Source organism: Pholis gunnellus (genome assembly GCF_910591455.1).
Source record: "Pholis gunnellus genome assembly, chromosome: 3".
Classification (NCBI taxonomy): domain Eukaryota; kingdom Metazoa; phylum Chordata; class Actinopteri; order Perciformes; family Pholidae; genus Pholis; species Pholis gunnellus.
Window position 1 is genome coordinate 14,715,400 of NC_136529.1, and position 19,198 is coordinate 14,734,597.

Sequence of the window (19,198 nt, forward strand, 5' to 3'; positions counted from 1 at the left end):
GCATTCTTAACCCAGCAATAACTATTTTTGGCCACTGACAAATACACTATTTTTGACATATCATCAGCTTTTAAAGGTGCTCAATAGGACCTTTTCACAGCAGCTATTTTGACATGTTAAGGCAGAGACACAGGTGTAATGGATCAAATTAACTATGGTCCCTTTTAATGTAATTTGTTGCAGCCATTCCAATGAGCCATCATGCACAATACTAGGGCCCTGTCCCACCTTAATGGAACAGGGCCATCATTAATGTTATTAATTACAAATGTGTTTACCCTGCAATGACATTGCCTCCACACAGCTCTCAACATGGAGACGGCTGAGATCGTGGCTAGCAGCAAACGGTGCTAATAGCACAAATAACAGCAACACTACTGACAGAGCTAACAGTGTTTACTTGAGGACCTGAGGTTGGTTTGCGTTAACAGCCTACACAAAGCACAGACAAACTGAGATTACAACACACAAAGAGGGAGAGTGACTTCATTCTCTGCCCACGAAGACATTAGTCCACTATATCTATGTTCTCCTGCTATCATTTTGTCGCTAGCTGTGTCTATCTGCTTTTGTTTTTTAACCAGAAAAGTTGCTGACTTAAAGTTAAACAATGAGCTGAAACTCACTTTAAAAGCAAAGGAGAGCTCCTCTGTAACGTCAGAGTCATCGCTACAAGTGGCCCTTTGTCACAATGTCTAAAACATACATTATTGTTGTGTTATAACGACACTAAATTGGGGATCATGTGGCGCCCCAAAGCTCACTTTTGCTCTGGGTCCTGCTATTAGCTGGCTAGCTAAAGCTAATTTGCAGTAGCAACAGTTTTACCAACCGTCTCACATAACTGGGGGTCATTCGACCCAAAGCTAAAGTGATTTTAAATTAAGAACACCTGCCGTCATAATTAAATTGTATTTAATACATTTATATAAATACATATACCCTTGTAACGGGTGGAAATATATTTAGTGTTTTCCCTTGTTGGATGTCTTGGTGCTATTAAAGTTTTACTCGGGCCTCTCTTTGTGGTGCAGTTGAATAGCAGCGGTCTGGAGGCTTGTGAGTGAGAGTAGTGGAGGAGGGGGGGGGGGGGGGGGGGGGGGGGGGGGGGGGAGTCTTAAACCCTGGCTGTTAATCCTGCTGTCCTCAATCTCTCCGCCTGTCTGCATCGGAGGACGCGACCGGACGGGTCACCCACTCTCTCTGCTCCTCTGCTCCAAACTTAGTGGGCAGCAGCAGCATCAGCAACACACGCGTCAGCGGCTCCAGCCCGTGAACGTGTCTTCTTAATCGCACTTGCTGGAAAGCAAAAGACCACGGTTCAATTTGTGGAGACGTCGCATTCACTCGGAGTTAATCAATATCTGCGATGAGCGCTGCGGAAAACCCAGACACCGACTCCAACAAACTGGAGTCTGTGATACAGGTGAGGCGAACCGGGCCATCCTCCGACCCGCCCCCCCCCCCCCATCGCTTATTACACCTGTGCCTCTGTGTGACGTGACAAACGCTGCTGGTTTATGTGAGTGTTTGTGTTGATGTTGTGTTTTCATCTGCTGTGGCCCCACCTGGTCCTCTTTCAGATATTATTTTTACTGTCTGTGTTTGGATGTTCTGAACTTGCTGGGTCATTTTTGTGTCTCCTGGCTCGTTTTTCTCTCTAAAGGTCTAAAAGGTAAAGCATTACATGTCTGTGTTTTGTACATTAGAGGCTGGAGGAGAGTGTCTTGTCTGAGGAGAAGAGGCTGACCGTCCGGGGCCCTTCACCAGACGCCCCCCCTACATGTCTCCCAGCACGAGTACGACAGATTGTCACAAAGAACCTCAACGACACCTGTGAGTCTCCGCAGTCGGCTCTCCCGTCGTAATAACATGTACGATTTGACACTTTTCTTTGACGGATCGTGTCCCCGTCTGTCCTTTGGTCTCCACAGCCGGGGCCATGTCTTCGGTCATGTCCCTCCAGGAGGAGAACCGGGTGCTGCAGGGAGAGCTGGCGAGGCTGGAGGACCTGCTGGCACACAGCAGAGCCGACCGGGACGAGCTCGCCATCAAGTACGGTGCGATTAGTGAGAGGGTAAGACAGCAGCGACTGGGACTGAGAGATACGAGAGATACTAGATATGTGAATAAATCAAGTATCCGACATACTGACCCTCATTTTCACTCTTTGCATGAAAAGTAAAACCCCAAGATTTCCTAAATCCTCAAGGTGACATGAACCTAAAGGGAATGCTGTGGCTCTTTCATGTTTCCCATTTGTGTTTTATTTTGGGTCCCTCTTTGTCTGAGATTTGCCGTCTCCCAGGTGATAGGGACTGGAATGAACTGAAGTGGAATGTTGCCATGGCGTCTGTCACCCTGGGCGACTGTAAACAGGGGCTTCAGTGGGGGCTTCAGCGTAGTGAGCGGTGGGTGGGCGCCACACATCTTGTTTTTGGGTTGAACATTGCTGAAGGAAACATGCAGGTCTGCATCCAGAAACTAAAGATCACTCAGATGAAGTCCTTTCAGAGAACAATGTCCTTTATAAATCTACTGTAAACCAACATTAAACACTCTTGTGTGCTGTTGAGTAGTCTGCGTGTTTCAGGCCTTTATTTCTCTTTTCTAATTGATTTAATGTAATTAAAGGAAAAAGTTGGTCTCCACACTAGGATGCTGCAATTTTATTTCTGCTATAGAAATCAGAAATACTTTTTTCAGATGCCACCGATTAAACCTGTAGTCATAATTAGTCGTTCAATTTGAATAAAAATACAGTTAACAATACTGGGAGCTACAACTATAATGAAAACAATATAGTATTAATAGTAAGTGTAAGTCTGTGATCACTGTTAAGTATTAATACACATACTACACTGGTGTGTTACACATTTACACCATTCACAGCTTCTTATGCAGCTGAGTAGAAAATCAGTCTTTGAGGTCCTTTGCAAACTGGATATTCACAGGTTTGGGAATGTGTTAAATATCATGGAAGTAGTGATGGTACACTTTATTTTATAATTACACATAATTGTTGCATAAATAGAGCACTGTCTTAGAGCATCACTTACTGAAGGAATAGCCATGTATTGCCCTAAGTATCTACACTATTAGGTTTTATCCTTAAACTCTAAAAACAGCTACTAAATGCACCTTGTGGTGAGATAGTTTCACCAACACCTGTTTCCAAGATCGAGACTGAACGTCCAATCTCACATTTTAAGCCAACATGGATGATACGCCCTTTAAAGAGCTCCGAAAAATAGAAACTTCACAACAACTGGGCAAATCCATTTGATGTGGAAGATTGTGTGATATGACAGAAAGCTCCAGAACAGCTACTCATGGGCCTTGTGGTGAGATTGTTTGTTTCCTGTGACCATGGAATAAATGTTCAATCTCAAACACTACGTATGTTGGGATTTACAGTGCGTGTCGGTATTTTAAACTCGCAGCATGTAGATCTGTAAAATGTATATTAATAATAACTTAACCCCCTGCCTCTTACTGTTATTCAAACCTACAGCTGGAGCAGGCGCTACGCTTTGAGACGGCAGACGGGGATCACGATTCACTGGAGTCACGCAGCCTGGCGCAGCAGAATGTGGACTTACGACGGCGGCTGGACGAGGAGCAGGCGAGCTACAAGCGTAAACTTACTGCCTACCAGGAGGGTCAGCAGAGGCAGGCGCAGCTCGTGCAGAAGCTGCAGGCCAAGGTACGTTTGTGTTATTGTCTTTAGTTGAGACGTAGTCGTCGGGGTTTGTTACAAGTCAGTAATGGCTTCCTCGCTTCTTCAGGTACTTCAGTACAAAAAGAGGTGTGGGGATCTGGAGCAGATGGTGCAGGAGCGGTCCTCGGAGTTGGAGAAACACAGGCTGAGTGTGAGTGGCGTTTACTGACTTTGACTCCAGGAAAGACGGCAGTAACTTTCCACAAATAACATCTAATCTCTCAACTGTCTTGGTGTCCAGAGCCCTAGTGAGTCATCAAACGGTCGCCATCAAGACGAATCGAGCAGCAACCTGGAGGACGCTTTAATCCGTCTGGAGGAAGAACAACAGAGGTGACTGCTCCTCCATGAGACATGTAGCGTGTCTCCTGGGCACCTCAGAACGTCACATTTTTCCCGACTTGCTCTGTCAACATAATTTGTTTTTCCCTTGTGTGCTTTCAGGAGCAGCAGTTTGTCTGCGGTGAATGCCATGCTGAGAGAGCAGCTGGAGCAGGCCGGTTTGGCCAATGAGGCTCTCAGCCAGGACATCCGCAGGCTCACTGCTGACTGGACAAAAGCCAGGGAGGAGCTGGAACAAAAGGAGTCTGACTGGAGGAGAGAAGAGGAGGTGGGAGAGCGGTGCTTACGAAACAGCAAAACATTTATACATGGAGACAAATGTGAAGAGAACTTAAATGTTGTTTCTGTCCCCTTTCAGTCTTTCCACAGTTACTTCAGTACTGAGCACAGTCGACTGCTGATGCTGTGGCGGCAAGTGGTCGGGTTTCGGAGGCATGTCTGTGAACTGAAGAGCGCCACTGAAAGGTCAACAAAGAGGGAACCGTTTGCCAGTTTCCTGTGTACCGATTTGAATATTTGACGGTACTAACACGTTCTTTCCGTGTCGATCTCTCTCCAATCTCAGGGACTTGTCAGATATGCGTAACGAGCTGGCTCGGACGTCCCACTCTGCTCAGGTGTCCTGTGCAGGTCTGTCTGCCGCGCTGCATACCCGGGAGGGAGGAGCAGCTCTGGTCCTGGAGCGGGAGAAAGCTCTGCGGGTCCAGCTGGAGCAGCAGCTGAGAGAACGAGTGGCAGAGACGATGAATCTTCAGACCAGAACAGACGCAGAGAGAAGTGAGCTCAACCTCAGGTCAGCGACTTTGTTTAGCTCTCTTACAGGTTTGTTATTAATTAAATAACACTTGTATGAATTAACATTTGCCTTTTTTGTGCGTTGACTTTCAGGTTGTCAGAGTCGGTTCGAGAGGCGGAGAGACTAAAGGGCCAAATTGAGGAGAGAGACAGAGAAATGGTCGCACTGATGAGGAGGCTTGAGGTGAGAGGCCAGTCATTTTAAAAACAACGAGCCACACTGTTGCACTGGCTGACATGTTCCTTTATTACCATGAACACACACTGAAACCGCATATACTGTCCTGCTGTTGTGAACAGTCACTGTTCCTCAAAATGTGTATCAATCCACGGCTGAAAGTAGTCCCAAACAAATGCACAATTTTCTTGTGTTTGAGTAACATTTGCTATAAAGTAAAGTGTCCAACTGTTTGGATACTCTATTATCTTGACCTGTTTTAAGGGTTTACGGAAGTTTTCAGTAGGAACAAATTGGCCTTTGGTGTACAGTAGAGACACAGAAAGTATTGAGAGACATTGTTGTTTTTGGTCTTTTCATTGATTTGCTGACAATAAGAAAATATAGACAAATGTCAACCGTTTCCTTTTAAGGCTATAATACTTCTTGTGCTTCATTTTGTCTTCTTTCAGGAGCAGAGTGGTAACGATGAGACTGACATGCAGGTGATGAGAGCTCACACTGAGACACTGTTAGACACCATGCGGGACATCGCTCAGGTAAACACCTACGCGTATGCCCACTGTTTTATATCACAAAGATGGCAGGGCCTCATTTACATTTTCTTTTGTAGACGGTTTTGTCTGATGGAGAGTCGTCATCGGAGGCAGACCAGGACAACTCTGGGGCTCCGCTGCTAGCGCTGATCCGTGGTTTCTCCCCTCACCGCTCCTCCTCTCCTCGCAGGTCGTCCTCCCCCTCTCGGCCCTCCTCGCTGGCTCCTCTTTCTGAGTCGGCGTTGTCAGCTCTGCGCTCTGCAGTCACTAACAAGACGCTCCATCTGCAGGTGACATGTCAAATCATTTGTTTCATTTCATTACAGTAATTGTTGTAAACATTGGAGATGTTGTGCTTTATTATATGGTTATATGGTTTTGGTTTTATTTGCCCAGATATTAGATTTCTGCCTCCATCCAAATACAGAGGCAGTTATATTATTCTTTGTTATTAGAATAAATTTGTTGGAAATCATTCCAAATAGTTCTACAAGCAAATTACAGGTAACAAAATTACATAGGGGGGGAGGCAGAAAGCTCAGAGATGAATATCTCAAAATCTGGACAAATAAAACCCAAAGTATCTGCATGGACAGATGCCACAAGAGGTACGTGACCCCACTTGTGTTGTGTTTCCAGGATGTGCGAGGGCGTCTGTTCTCTGCCCAGTCCTCGGTTCAACAGTTACGCAAGCAGCTTTCAGAGACTGATTTGGCTAAAAGAGATGCAGAACAGCGAAACCAAGCTCTGCAGAGAGAGAGGGATGCTGCTCAGAGAGAGAGGGAGACCACACAGAGAGAAAAGGACCGCCTGAAGCAGGAGAGAGACACACTGGCCAGGTTTACTGATGCTTGTATATCACCTTTTACAGTCTGCTTCTTATCCTTGAATCTTCAAGTGTATGTAACCGTAACTGTTCTCCCTCTCACACATTGTGAACATCGCAGTGAGAAGGTGAGCTTGGAGAAGAACTTGCAGGCAGCACAGAGCAGCAACCAGACCCTGCAGATGGACTGTGAGAAGCTGCAGCTGACCGTGGCGTCCACTCAGCGAGAGCGGGGTCACGAGAGGGACGAGAAGGAGGCCGCCACTCAGGAGAGAGAGCGGGCGAAGGCAGAGACTCAGAGGATGTAAGTCGGCTAATTGATCATGATTAAGTGAATGCGATGTGGACGCTCATCCACAAAGTCTACACAGTCAACACACAACGCACACGCTCACAGGAAGCCATTCATAAGGTCTGGATTAGCTTCTCATACAGAGAGATCCTCTTCATTTGCAAACCCCTCCTTTACCAACACAACACCAAACATGAGTGAACAGATATGATGCAAGCTCTCCATAGCCGACACCTTTACACCATGAAATTCCCTTTTCACATATCAAACAAGCCAGCTGACTCAGTTCACTGAGCCACAGTACCTCTACGTATGTATATGGCTTTATAATGTCTTCTGCTGTTGGTCTTGTCTTCGAGCATACACTGCATTTCACCTTTTACTTGGTCCTTAGGACTCAAACGGTGTCCACCATAATTCCCCTACAGAGTCTCTCATTAGCAATCCTAAAATATAATCCTTATAGTACCACATGCTTGTCGTTTTGCTACAGACAGAAGCAGTGGGATCAGAGTGAGAGTCGAGCCTCTGCTCAGCGAGGAGAGCTGTCTGCAGTGAAGGAGACTCACCAGCAGGTGGAGATTGAGCGGCAGCTGCTGGAGCGAGAGAAAGCCCAACTTACTGAAGCACTTGCTCGGGTAAGAAAAATAAAAACTTGTGCTCATTTAACTTTTTGCAGATTTTATATTCTGTGTTCTCATGTTGTGTGTGTGTGACCCTCATTTCCACCCTCCAGGCCGAGGGCAGTAACGCAGAGCTCTCTCTGCTGCTCAACAAGCTGCAGTCTGAGGATGCAGCTCTCAGGGACTCTCTGGCCAAGATGGGAAGCATGAACGAGGGCCTGGCCCAGGACAAAACTGACCTTAACAATTACATTCTCCAGGTAAGATCATTTCAGGTGTGTATTTGACCTCTTAAAGTGCTCAGTGTGCTTGAAATGGACTAGTTCATATGACGCGCCTGTGACAAATGACCACACTCGAAGGTTGAGCAAAGGCATGGCGTCATAGCTCCTTTGGCTGCATAACACTACATCCCGTTTTCCTTATTCAACTATCCCTCATTTGCTAGTCTTGTAGTCTAGATGCAACGAACAGTGATAAGGGCGCAAAGCAGTTTTGTGAAGAATGATAACAGAGGGCTAAAGTGTGAAGTGTGAACGTCTCAGCTTCCTCTCCGAGTCTCATCCTTCACTCTGTCTCTCAGCTGGAGGAAAAGAAGGCCATCCTGCAGGCCCAGAAACGTGAGGCGGAGCAGGAGAAGTTGACCATCAGAGATGAGCTGGTCCGGTTGGAGCAGGACCGGCTGGAGCTGGACTCAGCCCGCATCACGCTGCTCCAGTCGCTGCAGGACGCCGAGCTAAGCCGGGTGGGGACCGAGGCAGAGCTCCAGAGTCTCAGGGCTGAGAGAATTAAGCTGCAGGAGAAAGTCACGCAGGTACATAACGGATTATATTACATCACGAGAAAGCTAGGTTAGGTAGGTGACGTGGCCTAATTTAGAGATGCTTCATATACAGATACAACGGTGCTTTTTAGATGTTTATTGAGCTAAAACAGCAATGGAAACTGTAAGTAAGGAGTTTTTCAGAGCATGTTTTTTTAATTTCTTTGTTTGATTATTTCTTACTCTCATTTAAATGTTTTGGCTGTTGTTGACAGCTTTGTGTTGAGGTGACCTCTCTGGGATCAGAGCTGAGTCTTGCCAGAGGAGAGAGCCAGAGGAACGAGATGGTTTTAGAGGAAGCCGGCCGCGGTCGGGCAGAACTGGCCCGAGACAAAGCAGCGCTGGTGGTCCAGCTGACGGCGTCTGAGAGAGAAAACACAGTGCTGTCAGAGGAACTAACTGCTTTCAGGTGTGTGTTGCTTCTCAACGACACATGCATTTTCCCATGAGTGAATGTATTTGTGTGTAACTTTGTGTTTGTAACCGCGCAGGTCTGAGCGGGAGTCGCTGGAAACCAGTCTGTTCGAGGTGCAGCAGCAGCTTGTTCAGGTGGAGTCTCGTAGGGAGCAGCTGGAGACGGAGAACCAGAACCTTCGTGTCCGCTTTGAGACTGCAGCAGGTGAGTGACAAAGTATTTCGAAGAAGAAATACAAAAACATCGAGAGAAGAGGATTTTTAGTTGAGAATTAGACACAAATATGCCTCTTTAAGAGCTAAACTCAAAATGTTTGGTATAATGGGAAAGACAGAGTATGAACCTAATGGTCGAGTCCTGTGTTTTGCTCTCCTGGTTTCCTTCCTGGATGGGATTTCCAGCTGAACTAAGGCGTGTACGCTCCGATGGGGAGAATGTTTTGGCCCAGACTGAGAGAGAGAAACAGGCTCTGACTCAGACTCTAAATGCTGCACAGCTGGAGGCCCAGCAGGCTTTACGCAAGGTCATCTCTGAACATCAGGAGGAAGTGGAGAGGCTGGTCTCAGAAAAGGTCAGAAGCTTCAGTGGTTCAGTGCTACTCAAAGCACTGCGGGTAGACTTATTTTTACTTTTCAGATAAGGCCAGCGACTCTTTAATCCATGTTTGTGCTCTTGGCTGCTCTGTTTCACAGGAAGTCGTGCGTCACAGCCTGCTGATGGAGCATGAGGGCACTCTGAGGAGGCTCCGGCAGGAGGCGGAGGATCAGCTCCGCAGGGCAGAGAGAGAAAACGAGGAGCTGCAGGATGCACTGAGGAGCCTCCAGCATGACAGAGATCAGAGTCTGCTGCAGGCCGAGACGGAGAAACAACAGGTTTGATCTGATCTCAAGCCTCTGAGAAACTGTGAAAAATCCTCCTTGTCCTCTCTGTCATGGTAGTTCAGTAGATACGCTCTACAGACAGTGTGGCTCAGCTCCGGTGCATCTTTTGTAAGTTCCTCCCCTTTTGTTAACCGGACCCTTTCTCTCTTCCCAGGCCCTTTCTCTGAAGGAGGCAGAGAAAACAGTTTTGTCTGACAGGGTGTCCACCCTGCAGGCTGAGCTGTCAGCTGCAGCCCTGGAGGCCGAGCGAATGTCGAGAGAAGCAGCTCAGTACAAAGAGCAGGAGCAGGTGAAGTGACTTCCTGTCTGTTGTGGAATTATTTTCTGTCTTCTCTAACACAGCTACATAAGGAAGATCTACTGAAGTGATGTTTTATGGACTTTTTGCTCTTACACAGATCAGAATTGGGGCTCTGACCAGCGAGCTGCTGGAGCTTCGCTCTCAGCTGGAAGATGCAGCTTCTGTTCATGAAAGGGAACTCCACAGTCTACGAGAGACTTGTACTGATCTTCAGTCACGGGCTGAGGTTGCTCTCAAAGAGGTAGATGATCCTCTACAAGTGGGAATATGAGAGTGATACAGTAACCGTATAAATCAAGAGACCACATACCACCACCAAGGCTGCACATTTCTTGATTAGATATTTTAATAATATATATAATTTTCACATAGTGACAATCATGAGCTCTAGTATAATCATCTCAAAAGGTGTAGTACATCATGAGAAAACCCCAAAAGGCTGAAGAAAACCCCCATGTGCTCACTAGATGTATTGAATACAAATTCTGAATATGTCGGCTTAAGTGAAATTTGTGAAAAGAGCTGAAGATTTAGCAGGGATTCAAACCAAAAAACGCTGTGTGTTGAAACAGTCCAGCGGGATGTGTTATTGGGTGGCTTGTTTTAGACACTGATGAGACATGCAATAAAATCCAGCAAGTCTAAATGAGTGTGTTTAAGACTTACGAGACACCAAAACGCTGCACAACGGGTTATAATATTCAGAGACAGGATTTTACAACTCTGGAAAGCTTCACAGCTAAACAGTTACAAAGTAATCTACCAGGAATGTTTGCTAGCGTGTATTTGATGGGCCATTGCAGCACCTTGCTGGATGACATTGCTTTGCAGCAAAAGTTGAGCCTGGTTCAACTTTTTAGCTGGAGCCTTCTGTCTCGACGGACTGGCTTTATTCAAATGAATGAGAGGGAAGTCGGCCTGAACGCTGCCTCAGTTGAAGTTCAAACACTGAAATGAGTTTAATTGTCAGATGAAGTGTAGATTGATGTGGAAGATGTATTGTAAGTGTACAAACCAGAGGACAATGTCCGTTGAATGGTCAATTGAAGTGTAAGCAGTGAGAGTATGTGTGGACAGTGAAAGTTGTTTTTAGTTATTTAAAGGACCTAAAAGGTTTAAAAACGTTTGCCGTTGAATTGGCAGTTAATATGTAACCTCTGAAAGCAGCTGATTTGTCGGCTGAAGAAATCTTTAAGATTTGTTATTTGAATAAAATTATCCAAAACAAAATTTGAATCTCTATCTTGGATCTGCTACAACATATATGTAGTGATAGGCAAGCTAAACGATAAACGTTTGCAAACTTGGCCTATCTTGCGTGGGTAGTAAAGTTTGGATGATATCACTTCTGCCTGTGGCGACAAGGCCAAACCTTCCACCAAATGTCAGTGAAAAACGTGTTGAGATGTCCTGTGAACTCGCAAATAGAAAACAGAACATCCTGGTGGATTTCATGAGATAATTCTGATTCTGTTCGGTTCCATCAACTTGTACCACACATGACTTTTGCCCTCCAGCTGGACCAGTGTAGAGCTTCTCTCGCAGCTAGCGAGGAGAGTCGAGACCAGCTGAGGCGGGACGTGTTGGACAGTGAGCGACGTCTCAACCAAACTCAGGATGCAGCAGAAAACAACAGAAGAGACGGGACGGAGCTGCGACGCAGCCTCACTGACGTCACCAAGGAGAGGGACACTCTCGGCCAGTCGAATATTCAGCTGAGAGGAACTCTCCGAAGTGCAGAAACGGAGAGAATCAGGTAAACACTACAACGAGTGGGGAAAGTATCCACTGACAGAAATGCGACGTTATCGAGTAAAATATTTGTGTGTTGGGCTTTCAGTGTGAAAAGGCAGTGCGAGGAGAAGGAGCAGAGGCTGGCTGTGCTGGAGGAGAATCTGTCGTCTAATCAGAAGGAGGTGACGGAGCTGCGGAGCTGCCTGAGAGAAGTTGAACGGTCGCGGCTTGAAGCTCGACGAGAACTCCAGGAGCTCCGCCGACAGGTCAGCCATGCGGACAGCCCTTCCTTCACACCTCTGAGACATTTACAAAGGAGCTGGTTGTCAGTCTAGACTTCACATTTGTGACCGGGCGGTGATTTTGTGCTCTTCTTGGCTCCAGCTGAAGGTTCTTGATGGAGAGAAGGAGCAGAGAGAGAGGGAGGTGGCAGAGCTGCAGACTCGCCTGTCACTGGAGGAGCAAAGAGAGGAGGAGAAGGGGAAAGAGCTTTTCACCCTCAAACAGAGGTTAACTGAGGCCGAAACAGCGCGAGACTCCCTCAAGAAAGAAGTGAGGAGTGTGAAGACATTATTTGCTTTCGTGCTGTCTTCACTGTGTCACAATTTATCATTGTTTTTGTTTTGTCAATGTAGCTTTCTGTGACTCAAAAGCGCCTGCTGGAGTCCGAGTCGGGGTGGCGGGGCTGCGAGAGAGAACTGACCGCTCAGCTGCAAGAGGCGCGTGGCTGCGAGAAGAAGCTGCAGGACGAAGCCAAGAATTTGGCCCTGCGCGCTCAGGCGGCTCAGGACTCTGCCGCTCTGTCCAGCCTGCAGCTGAGCGAGGCCCAGGGCAGGCTGGCCGCCACAGAGGCGGAGCTAACCCGGTCCGAGGCCGGGAGGAGGGACCTGGAGTTTCGTCTGAGCAGCCTTCAGTCGGCGCTGACGCGAACACTGGGCATCGGAGCAGGCGGCAGGGGAGGCAGGGGGAGGAGCCCGGGGGGGAGCTCCACATCACCGGGAACTATGTCACGCCACCACAGCATCTCCCCCCTGCGCTCCTCACTGTCGCCTCCTAAAGGTAAGAATGAGACATGCAGCTTTAACTCTGCAACACAACATTTATTCAGGCATTGAATATAGCTCGGGGAAAAAAGTATATCAAAATATATAAAATACTTATTTGTACAAGGTGGATGCAACTCCTTATATTTTATTTTTACAGAATTTCGAGGAAGCACCCCTGACAATACTCTAGGCTCAGGGTCTCCTGAGAGGGGGGATACACCGCTGCCTCTCCCTCAGCCAGAGCTAGACCCCGACACACTGCGAAGTGATCTGAGGGACTTCCTGCAGGAGCTGCGTGAGGCACAGAGAGAGAGGGTAACAGAGCTGCTCGGCATGAGAAAAATCACAAAGTAAATATTAATAAAAATGCAGGGATATTCTTGTGTTTGTATGGTTCAAGTCTCTGTTTATTGCTGATATTGAAGGATGATGCTCGATGCCAGCTGGGGGCCCTGCAGCGGGAGCAGGAGGAGCTGTCGGGGGAACGGGACTCTGCTCTGATTCGTCTCACTCACCTGGAAAACATCTTACAGGAATACCAAGAAGGTACAAATATTTGACATTTGTCTCTGTAGTTTCAGAAGAAAAGCCCTTAGCCAAAAGACTAAATTAATACAAAGCCATTTTTTGTTGTGTGTTTGCAGGGAAGCGTGGAGTGGACGAGCGTCTGACCACCACTCAGATTTTGCTCCAGCAGCAGGAGGAGGCGGTGAGGAGAGGAGACAGAGAGAGGAGAGCTCTCGGCGACAGGGTGAAGGATTTAGAGCGAGCGCTGCAGACCTCTGAAATGGATAGAAAACATAGCCAGGTACGCACACGTTTGTGTACTCATGTGCATGTATATAGACTCCATGTGTTTTGTACTGTGGCCTGCACAGCAGTGACCACTGATATTTCATCATCGCCATATGGCAGCACTCAACAGTAGGGCAATATGTAATAACAACAGATGTCACACACATAGTGTCACACCTCTTATGGTGTCCCGTGTCAGCTCTCCATATGTCTGGTTTCAATGCCAGCACCTTTCAAAATAATTCACTGGCAGGAGGAGCAGGGACGTGAAGTGAGAGAGGGGGAAAGAATGTAGTACAGTGTGTGTGTGTGTGTGTGTGTGTGTGTGTGTGTGTGTGTGTGTGTGTGTGTGTGTGTGTGTGTGCTCTATTGAAAGACATTTATACTTTGCATTTTTGAAAAGTCAGCAGGATTTATTAGGAGACGAGTAAAGTTGGGGCTCAGATGCAGCTGTGGATCATCTGTTTGGCCGAAACAGTGTTTTGGACTGTCTGTGCATGCCTCTGTAATCTGGGTCTAAAACACAGCTCTCCATTATACAAAGAGGAATTTTGCTCCACCAACTGTTGTTGATAATCATCTCTGTCCTCCCTCCATCTCTGCAGGATCAGTTAAATAAGCAGCGTGCTGCTGAGATGCGTCTGGAGGCGGAGAAGAGGCGTCTGCGGGAGGCGCTGGAGGCAGCTGAAGCTCGGGCCACCAGGGTGGAGCTGGGGAGGCGCAGTCTGGAGGGGGAGCTGCAGAGACACAAACTGAGTCTGGGAGACCGGGAGGCTGACAGCCAGGCCTCCCAGGAGCGCCATGAGTCTCTATTAAAGCAGGTACAGTAGGCTCATACAGACATATTCATATCCCTGAGTGCCTAATCTGATTATTCTTATTTTAAATGTTTTTTTGAAGTTTGATATTTTATATGTGCCTCAAAATTAACCAGGTCATTGTGGAAATACTGTCTTTTATGGGTCTATAATTTCCTTATAATTTCCCATTAATAAACCTTTTTTTTTTTTTTTTACATACATTTGGTTTCTACAAACTGCAGGTGGGAGAAGGAGAAGCCCGTGTGTCTCTGCTCCAGAGAGAGGTGGAGCGGCTGAGCCAGGCTCTGCTCAAAGCTCAGGAAGGTGAGTCTTTACTCAAAGAGAAGACCTCTTCCCTCAAAAAGAGCCTGCAGGAGGCAGCAGCTTCTCACAGCAGCACACAGAGTTGTCTGACCACTCTGCAGAAGACGCTGAGTGTGGCCGAACAGGACAAAAGGCTTCTACAGGTGAGTGAGACAGAAGGTAAAAAAAAGGCCTTTGACAATATGCACGAAGCCCAGACAGTGATGTGATAATCATTTCGTACCAATAAGGAACGAATGGATGAAGCCCGGGCGTCATTAGTGGAGGGGAAAAGGAACATGGTTACCCTCACTGAGCGCTTGCAAAGCTTGCAGAGCGAGCTGGACCAGAGCGAGATGAAACGAGAGGAAGTGGAGGCTGAGCTCAACAACACTCGAGAGGTGAGGAAGATAGATAATCTGTGTGTCGTCACACATCTGCCCTCATCAAGTCTTCAGAAAAAGACGTTGTACCATCGAAAGCAAAGACAATTTACTCTGCAGAAGAAAAAGTATCCAAATGCATTTGCATATTAACGCTCTCTATGTGGCTGCTTCTCTTTCTTCTCTCGAGTCATATCTCTGTGTCTGATCTCTGTCTCACCTCCGTCAGGCTCTACGTCAGCGCTCAGCCAGTGCCGCAGAGGCTCAGCGCAGCGCCCAGTCGGCTCAGACAGAGCGGACCGCCGTAGAGGAGCGGCTGCGTGGGCTGCAGCGAGCGGTAGCCATGCTGGAGGCTGAGAAAAAAGATGCAGAGAGGCAGGCTGTGAGGCTGGAGAAAGACAAAGATGCACTGAGGAATACACTGGATAAGGTCAGCACTGAAGCTGCTGCGCGATAAATGTCAAACTGTAGTGACCCCAGTAGGTCATAGTGTGCAACGCCTTATGGTAGACGTCCGGTCATAGAGGGAACATGTCACACAGAGTTTATCTACGTGTTTTTGTCTGAATTGGTGTCACTCATTCTTTCGTCATATGGTATATTTAGGAAATTTATATTTTACACAAGACATAGACAAAAGAAGAAGTATTGCCTCTCCTGTTCCTCATCTGAGCTCACCACTACTTTTTGTATACCGTAGGTAACGGTCAAATTTCTCCACAAAAATAACAATTTTCATCTGCATCTTTAAAAAACCAGATTCTACAGCCACGCAAGCGTCTCTGTGAGGATGTGACTTTATTTTGTAAGGGATCTCACGCTTTCCTCTTGCTTACATTTCTCCTTTATCAGGTTGAACGTCAGAAGTTGAAGACTGAGGAAGGCAGCATGCGGCTGTCTGCGGAGAAAAGCCACTTAGATCGCTCTCTGAACACCACAGAACAAGAGCTGCAGGAAGCGCAGCAACAGATACTGATGCTGCAGGTGAGGAGCAGCTGCTGATCAAACCCGTTTCATCAGAAATCATACTTGCTTTCATTGCAGCACAGAGTGCCATAATAAGAACCTCTAAGAAGCGATACCAAACTGCTGTTAGCAGAGTGAATGCTGGCTACTCGACTCGCAATATCATTTGTTTTGGTAGCTGCTTCACACCTTTGAGTGTGACTGAGCTGGCTGGACTACATCATGTTACACTGACGGCCAAGAACATGCTGTAACGTGCTGCGTACACCTTTGACTAGGGCTGCCATCGACCAAAGAAATTCTTAGTCGACTAGCACTCATACGATTTTGTTGACTTCGATTGGTTGGTATAATTGACACATCTGTGTTACTGCGTTTCTCCACAAAGAATCACAATTTAGCAACACTTAAAATCTTGTGTTTACCAGAGATGTGCTCACGAATTTCTTGGAAATAAGTCATTCAGGATGAAAAAGCATAAAAATCTACTAATCAACAAAGAAATCTTAGTCGACTAAGACCAAATAGACTAAAAGGGGGCTCTTACCTTTTACAGTGTGGACAAATCGGTCTTTAACATATGTTTTTGTGGAGTATAAATTATTTTCCTTTCACTTATTGTTAAACCACACCACTTCCAGTTAAGAGACGGTTTACATTATGTGAAACTTTGAGTTACGAGGGATTTTGTCTGAAGTAGTTTCGTGAGACAAACATCACATTTTGTTCAGTGAATGTTACAGGAGAAGAAAAGCTTGTGCCTAAGTGACTTTATGACTCACCGGACAGTCAGGCTGGACTTTGTTAGTGCGTGAAACAAATAGTTTATTCAACTCTCCTAGATATTCATTAGATTACACCTGAAACACCTTTGGAAGGCGCCATAAAAGTCAAATGACGTCAGTGTAACTTAGAAATAACCTTCAGCTCTGGACACATCTGCTTCTTGTTACGCATCACAAATGAGCATTCGAGAGTTGTTTTTCTCTTCTTCTTCATCTCTGCGCCACTTATTCTTGTAAGTGCTTCTCCAAAAACAAAAGGTTAGACCAAACTCCTTAGATATTTGTGTGGAGGCTTCATTTTGCTAAACAACAGTCATAAAATGTGGTTTTTTTTATTTACCACAGACGCTATAAACAAGCAAATAATAAAGCTACATTGAGTTCCCTCAGAACTCTGAAAGAGTCATTAAAGTTGTTTATTTCAGGCTGGTTTTACATCTCAGACAAAAGGTCCATTCTCCCAATTTAGTCAAACTTTCCCCAGGATGCAGAAATGTTCATTAACTAAAGCAGTAATTCTCAAACCCTCCGGCATTTGCTATAAGGTCCTGTGGAACCAATGTGATTTGGCAAAAGAAAAGTAAAATAAGGAGATATTTGTAAGTACCTTGCTGCAACTTCCTTGATCACTCCTTGTCACGCTAAAGGAATCCGATTTTGAACTAAAGTATGTTTTTAATGTGCGAGGTAATTAATCTATGGTGTAAACAAAAGTTGAAACTTCTGAGCTGAAAGTAAAAATAAAGAAGTTGAGAATTTGCATGTTTTGTCATTTAACCTTAAACCTTGAAGCATGATGGAGGTTTCTCTGCCGGGGGCCATCCACCATTTGTTAGAGGACCTTCTCCAGACCAATAAACATCACAGGTGTTAGTTGTCTCAGAAATGTGAACGACAACAGATTTATGATGTTTACTCATCTGTAAAGTTATTTGTTCAGCATCTCGTTTAATGTAGATGGTCCGCGTTGCCAGACAACTTCCCTTAAGAAGCTTTCAAATAATAGATACATTTCCCATAAATAAAGGTCCTGAACAATGTTAACCCTTGCTGTTCTCCTGGAGGATCATCTTTACACCAGTTTCTTGCTAAAGCTATTTTGCAAGCTAAAAGTACAATTTTCTTCGTATGATAATATTCCCTGTAGGTGGCAGACCCCATAATGTCTTTTTTTGGCTGAATTTACATTCTTCCAGCAAGGCTTAGTTAAGTGCTTTCCCAGAAAACATAAGTCTGGTTTTCCTCCAGGTCGCCACAGAGCGTTCAACATGGTTGTTAGGTGGTTAGCTGTCTGTTTTTGATCTGGGATTTTAGGAAGAACCGAACCAAAGTCTCTCCATTGTTTAGATGTATTCTACATAAACTGTCCTGAGATTCGGTATCCTGCCAGACTTTCCTTTTTGTTAACATTTTTGGTGCCTCCCACCTGTGTGCGTTTGTATCACTGCGTGTCTGTGTACGTGTGTGTTTTGAGTAGACTCAGCTGGCCGAGACGGAGCAGTCACACGGTCTGTGCGAGAGTTTGGTGAGGCAGCGTGACGAGGCCCAGCAGGAGGCGGAGAGACTGAGGACCAGCTTCAGGGACGTCGAGCGAACGCTGGGAACCAGAGAGCGAGCTCACCGACACAGAGTCAAAGGCCTGGAGGAGCAGGTACACACACACAGATCGTGGTGTAGATGAGGTTTAGAGCCGGTTAAGAGGGTCATAAAATGCAGTTTTGTCACCCACTGTATCACTGCAGGTGTCCACCCTGAAGGAGCAGCTGCAACAAGAAATGAAACGGCGACAACCTTCTCTTCCATCCTCCTTATTGTCAGCAGCAAAGTGAGATGCAGCTTAAAACCAAAAGCACCAGCACACCACGTCTGAACTAGGGAGAAATCCACTCATCACGAATGTCTGAAAGCAATATTTACTCACAGAAACATTCCTTAAAGCTTTTATGCTCGTAACTCCAGTGTTTTAAAATACGATTGTTTTACTTTGCGACTCATTCTCGTGGTGTTTCATTGAACACTTAACCTGCAGCACACACTCAGCCAACGGCAGGCGAGGGAACGGAGCGACGTGATTCAGCAGCTGTGCTGAAAACGCCAGCAGCCTGCTGATTACTGGCAACCATCTGCTCTTGATCCGAGCTCAACATCTTCCAAAACGTCCTGCTCTTATTCAAGAAGAAAACCTGAATCACCGCAAGGATTCTCCTCCAGACAGAATCTGGATGCAGTGCAGGAATGAAAATCTGCCAGTTTTGCAGTTTGGCCTCGATTCCTCCACATTTATATGAACAGTTTAGGACACTAAGAGAAGGAAAGGAAGCACTTCACTGTGTGCGAGTGCCACGAAACAGACGAATTGAGCATAATGAAGGAGCTGCACTGTATTTTCTCTCCGAAGCAGACACAGATTTTACTGATGGTGTTATATAGACAACTTTATAACTGAAAAGGGGACCACTGCAGTATGATGGTATACTTACAGTATGTTTTTATTAGTTAGTAGTTTGTACTTACTGTATAATGGCAGACAGACTGATGATTAATAACAGAAATATGACTTGTATGGACAATACACATGGAAGCCACGTGTCTGCAAGAGAATAAACTCCCTGTGTGCACCATAAATCCTGTATTTCATAAATACCTTTCAGCG

General features: G+C 46.1%; 1 protein-coding gene across 1 annotated transcript; it reads left to right on the top strand.

Annotated features, from left to right (window-relative positions):
• Nucleotides 1-1,369: 1,369 nt before the first annotated feature.
• crocc (ciliary rootlet coiled-coil, rootletin) lies at nt 1,370-19,158 on the top strand (the record flags this gene model as incomplete). Its single annotated transcript, XM_079183473.1, has 37 exons — nt 1,370-1,426; nt 1,710-1,836; nt 1,935-2,077; nt 3,515-3,706; nt 3,789-3,872; nt 3,963-4,054; nt 4,166-4,331; nt 4,422-4,528; nt 4,629-4,856; nt 4,952-5,042; nt 5,489-5,575; nt 5,650-5,862; nt 6,212-6,411; nt 6,520-6,702; nt 7,184-7,328; nt 7,427-7,573; nt 7,897-8,127; nt 8,352-8,545; nt 8,628-8,755; nt 8,953-9,122; nt 9,244-9,423; nt 9,587-9,721; nt 9,831-9,974; nt 11,251-11,489; nt 11,574-11,733; nt 11,852-12,019; nt 12,103-12,526; nt 12,671-12,828; nt 12,939-13,059; nt 13,158-13,321; nt 13,914-14,129; nt 14,351-14,575; nt 14,663-14,812; nt 15,024-15,224; nt 15,647-15,778; nt 18,023-18,196; nt 18,288-19,158. 37 exons carry the CDS (start codon nt 1,370-1,372, stop codon nt 18,372-18,374), a joined length of 6,063 nt encoding a protein of 2,020 aa, XP_079039599.1. The 3' UTR covers nt 18,375-19,158.
• Between the last annotated feature and the right edge of the window lie 40 nt (nt 19,159-19,198).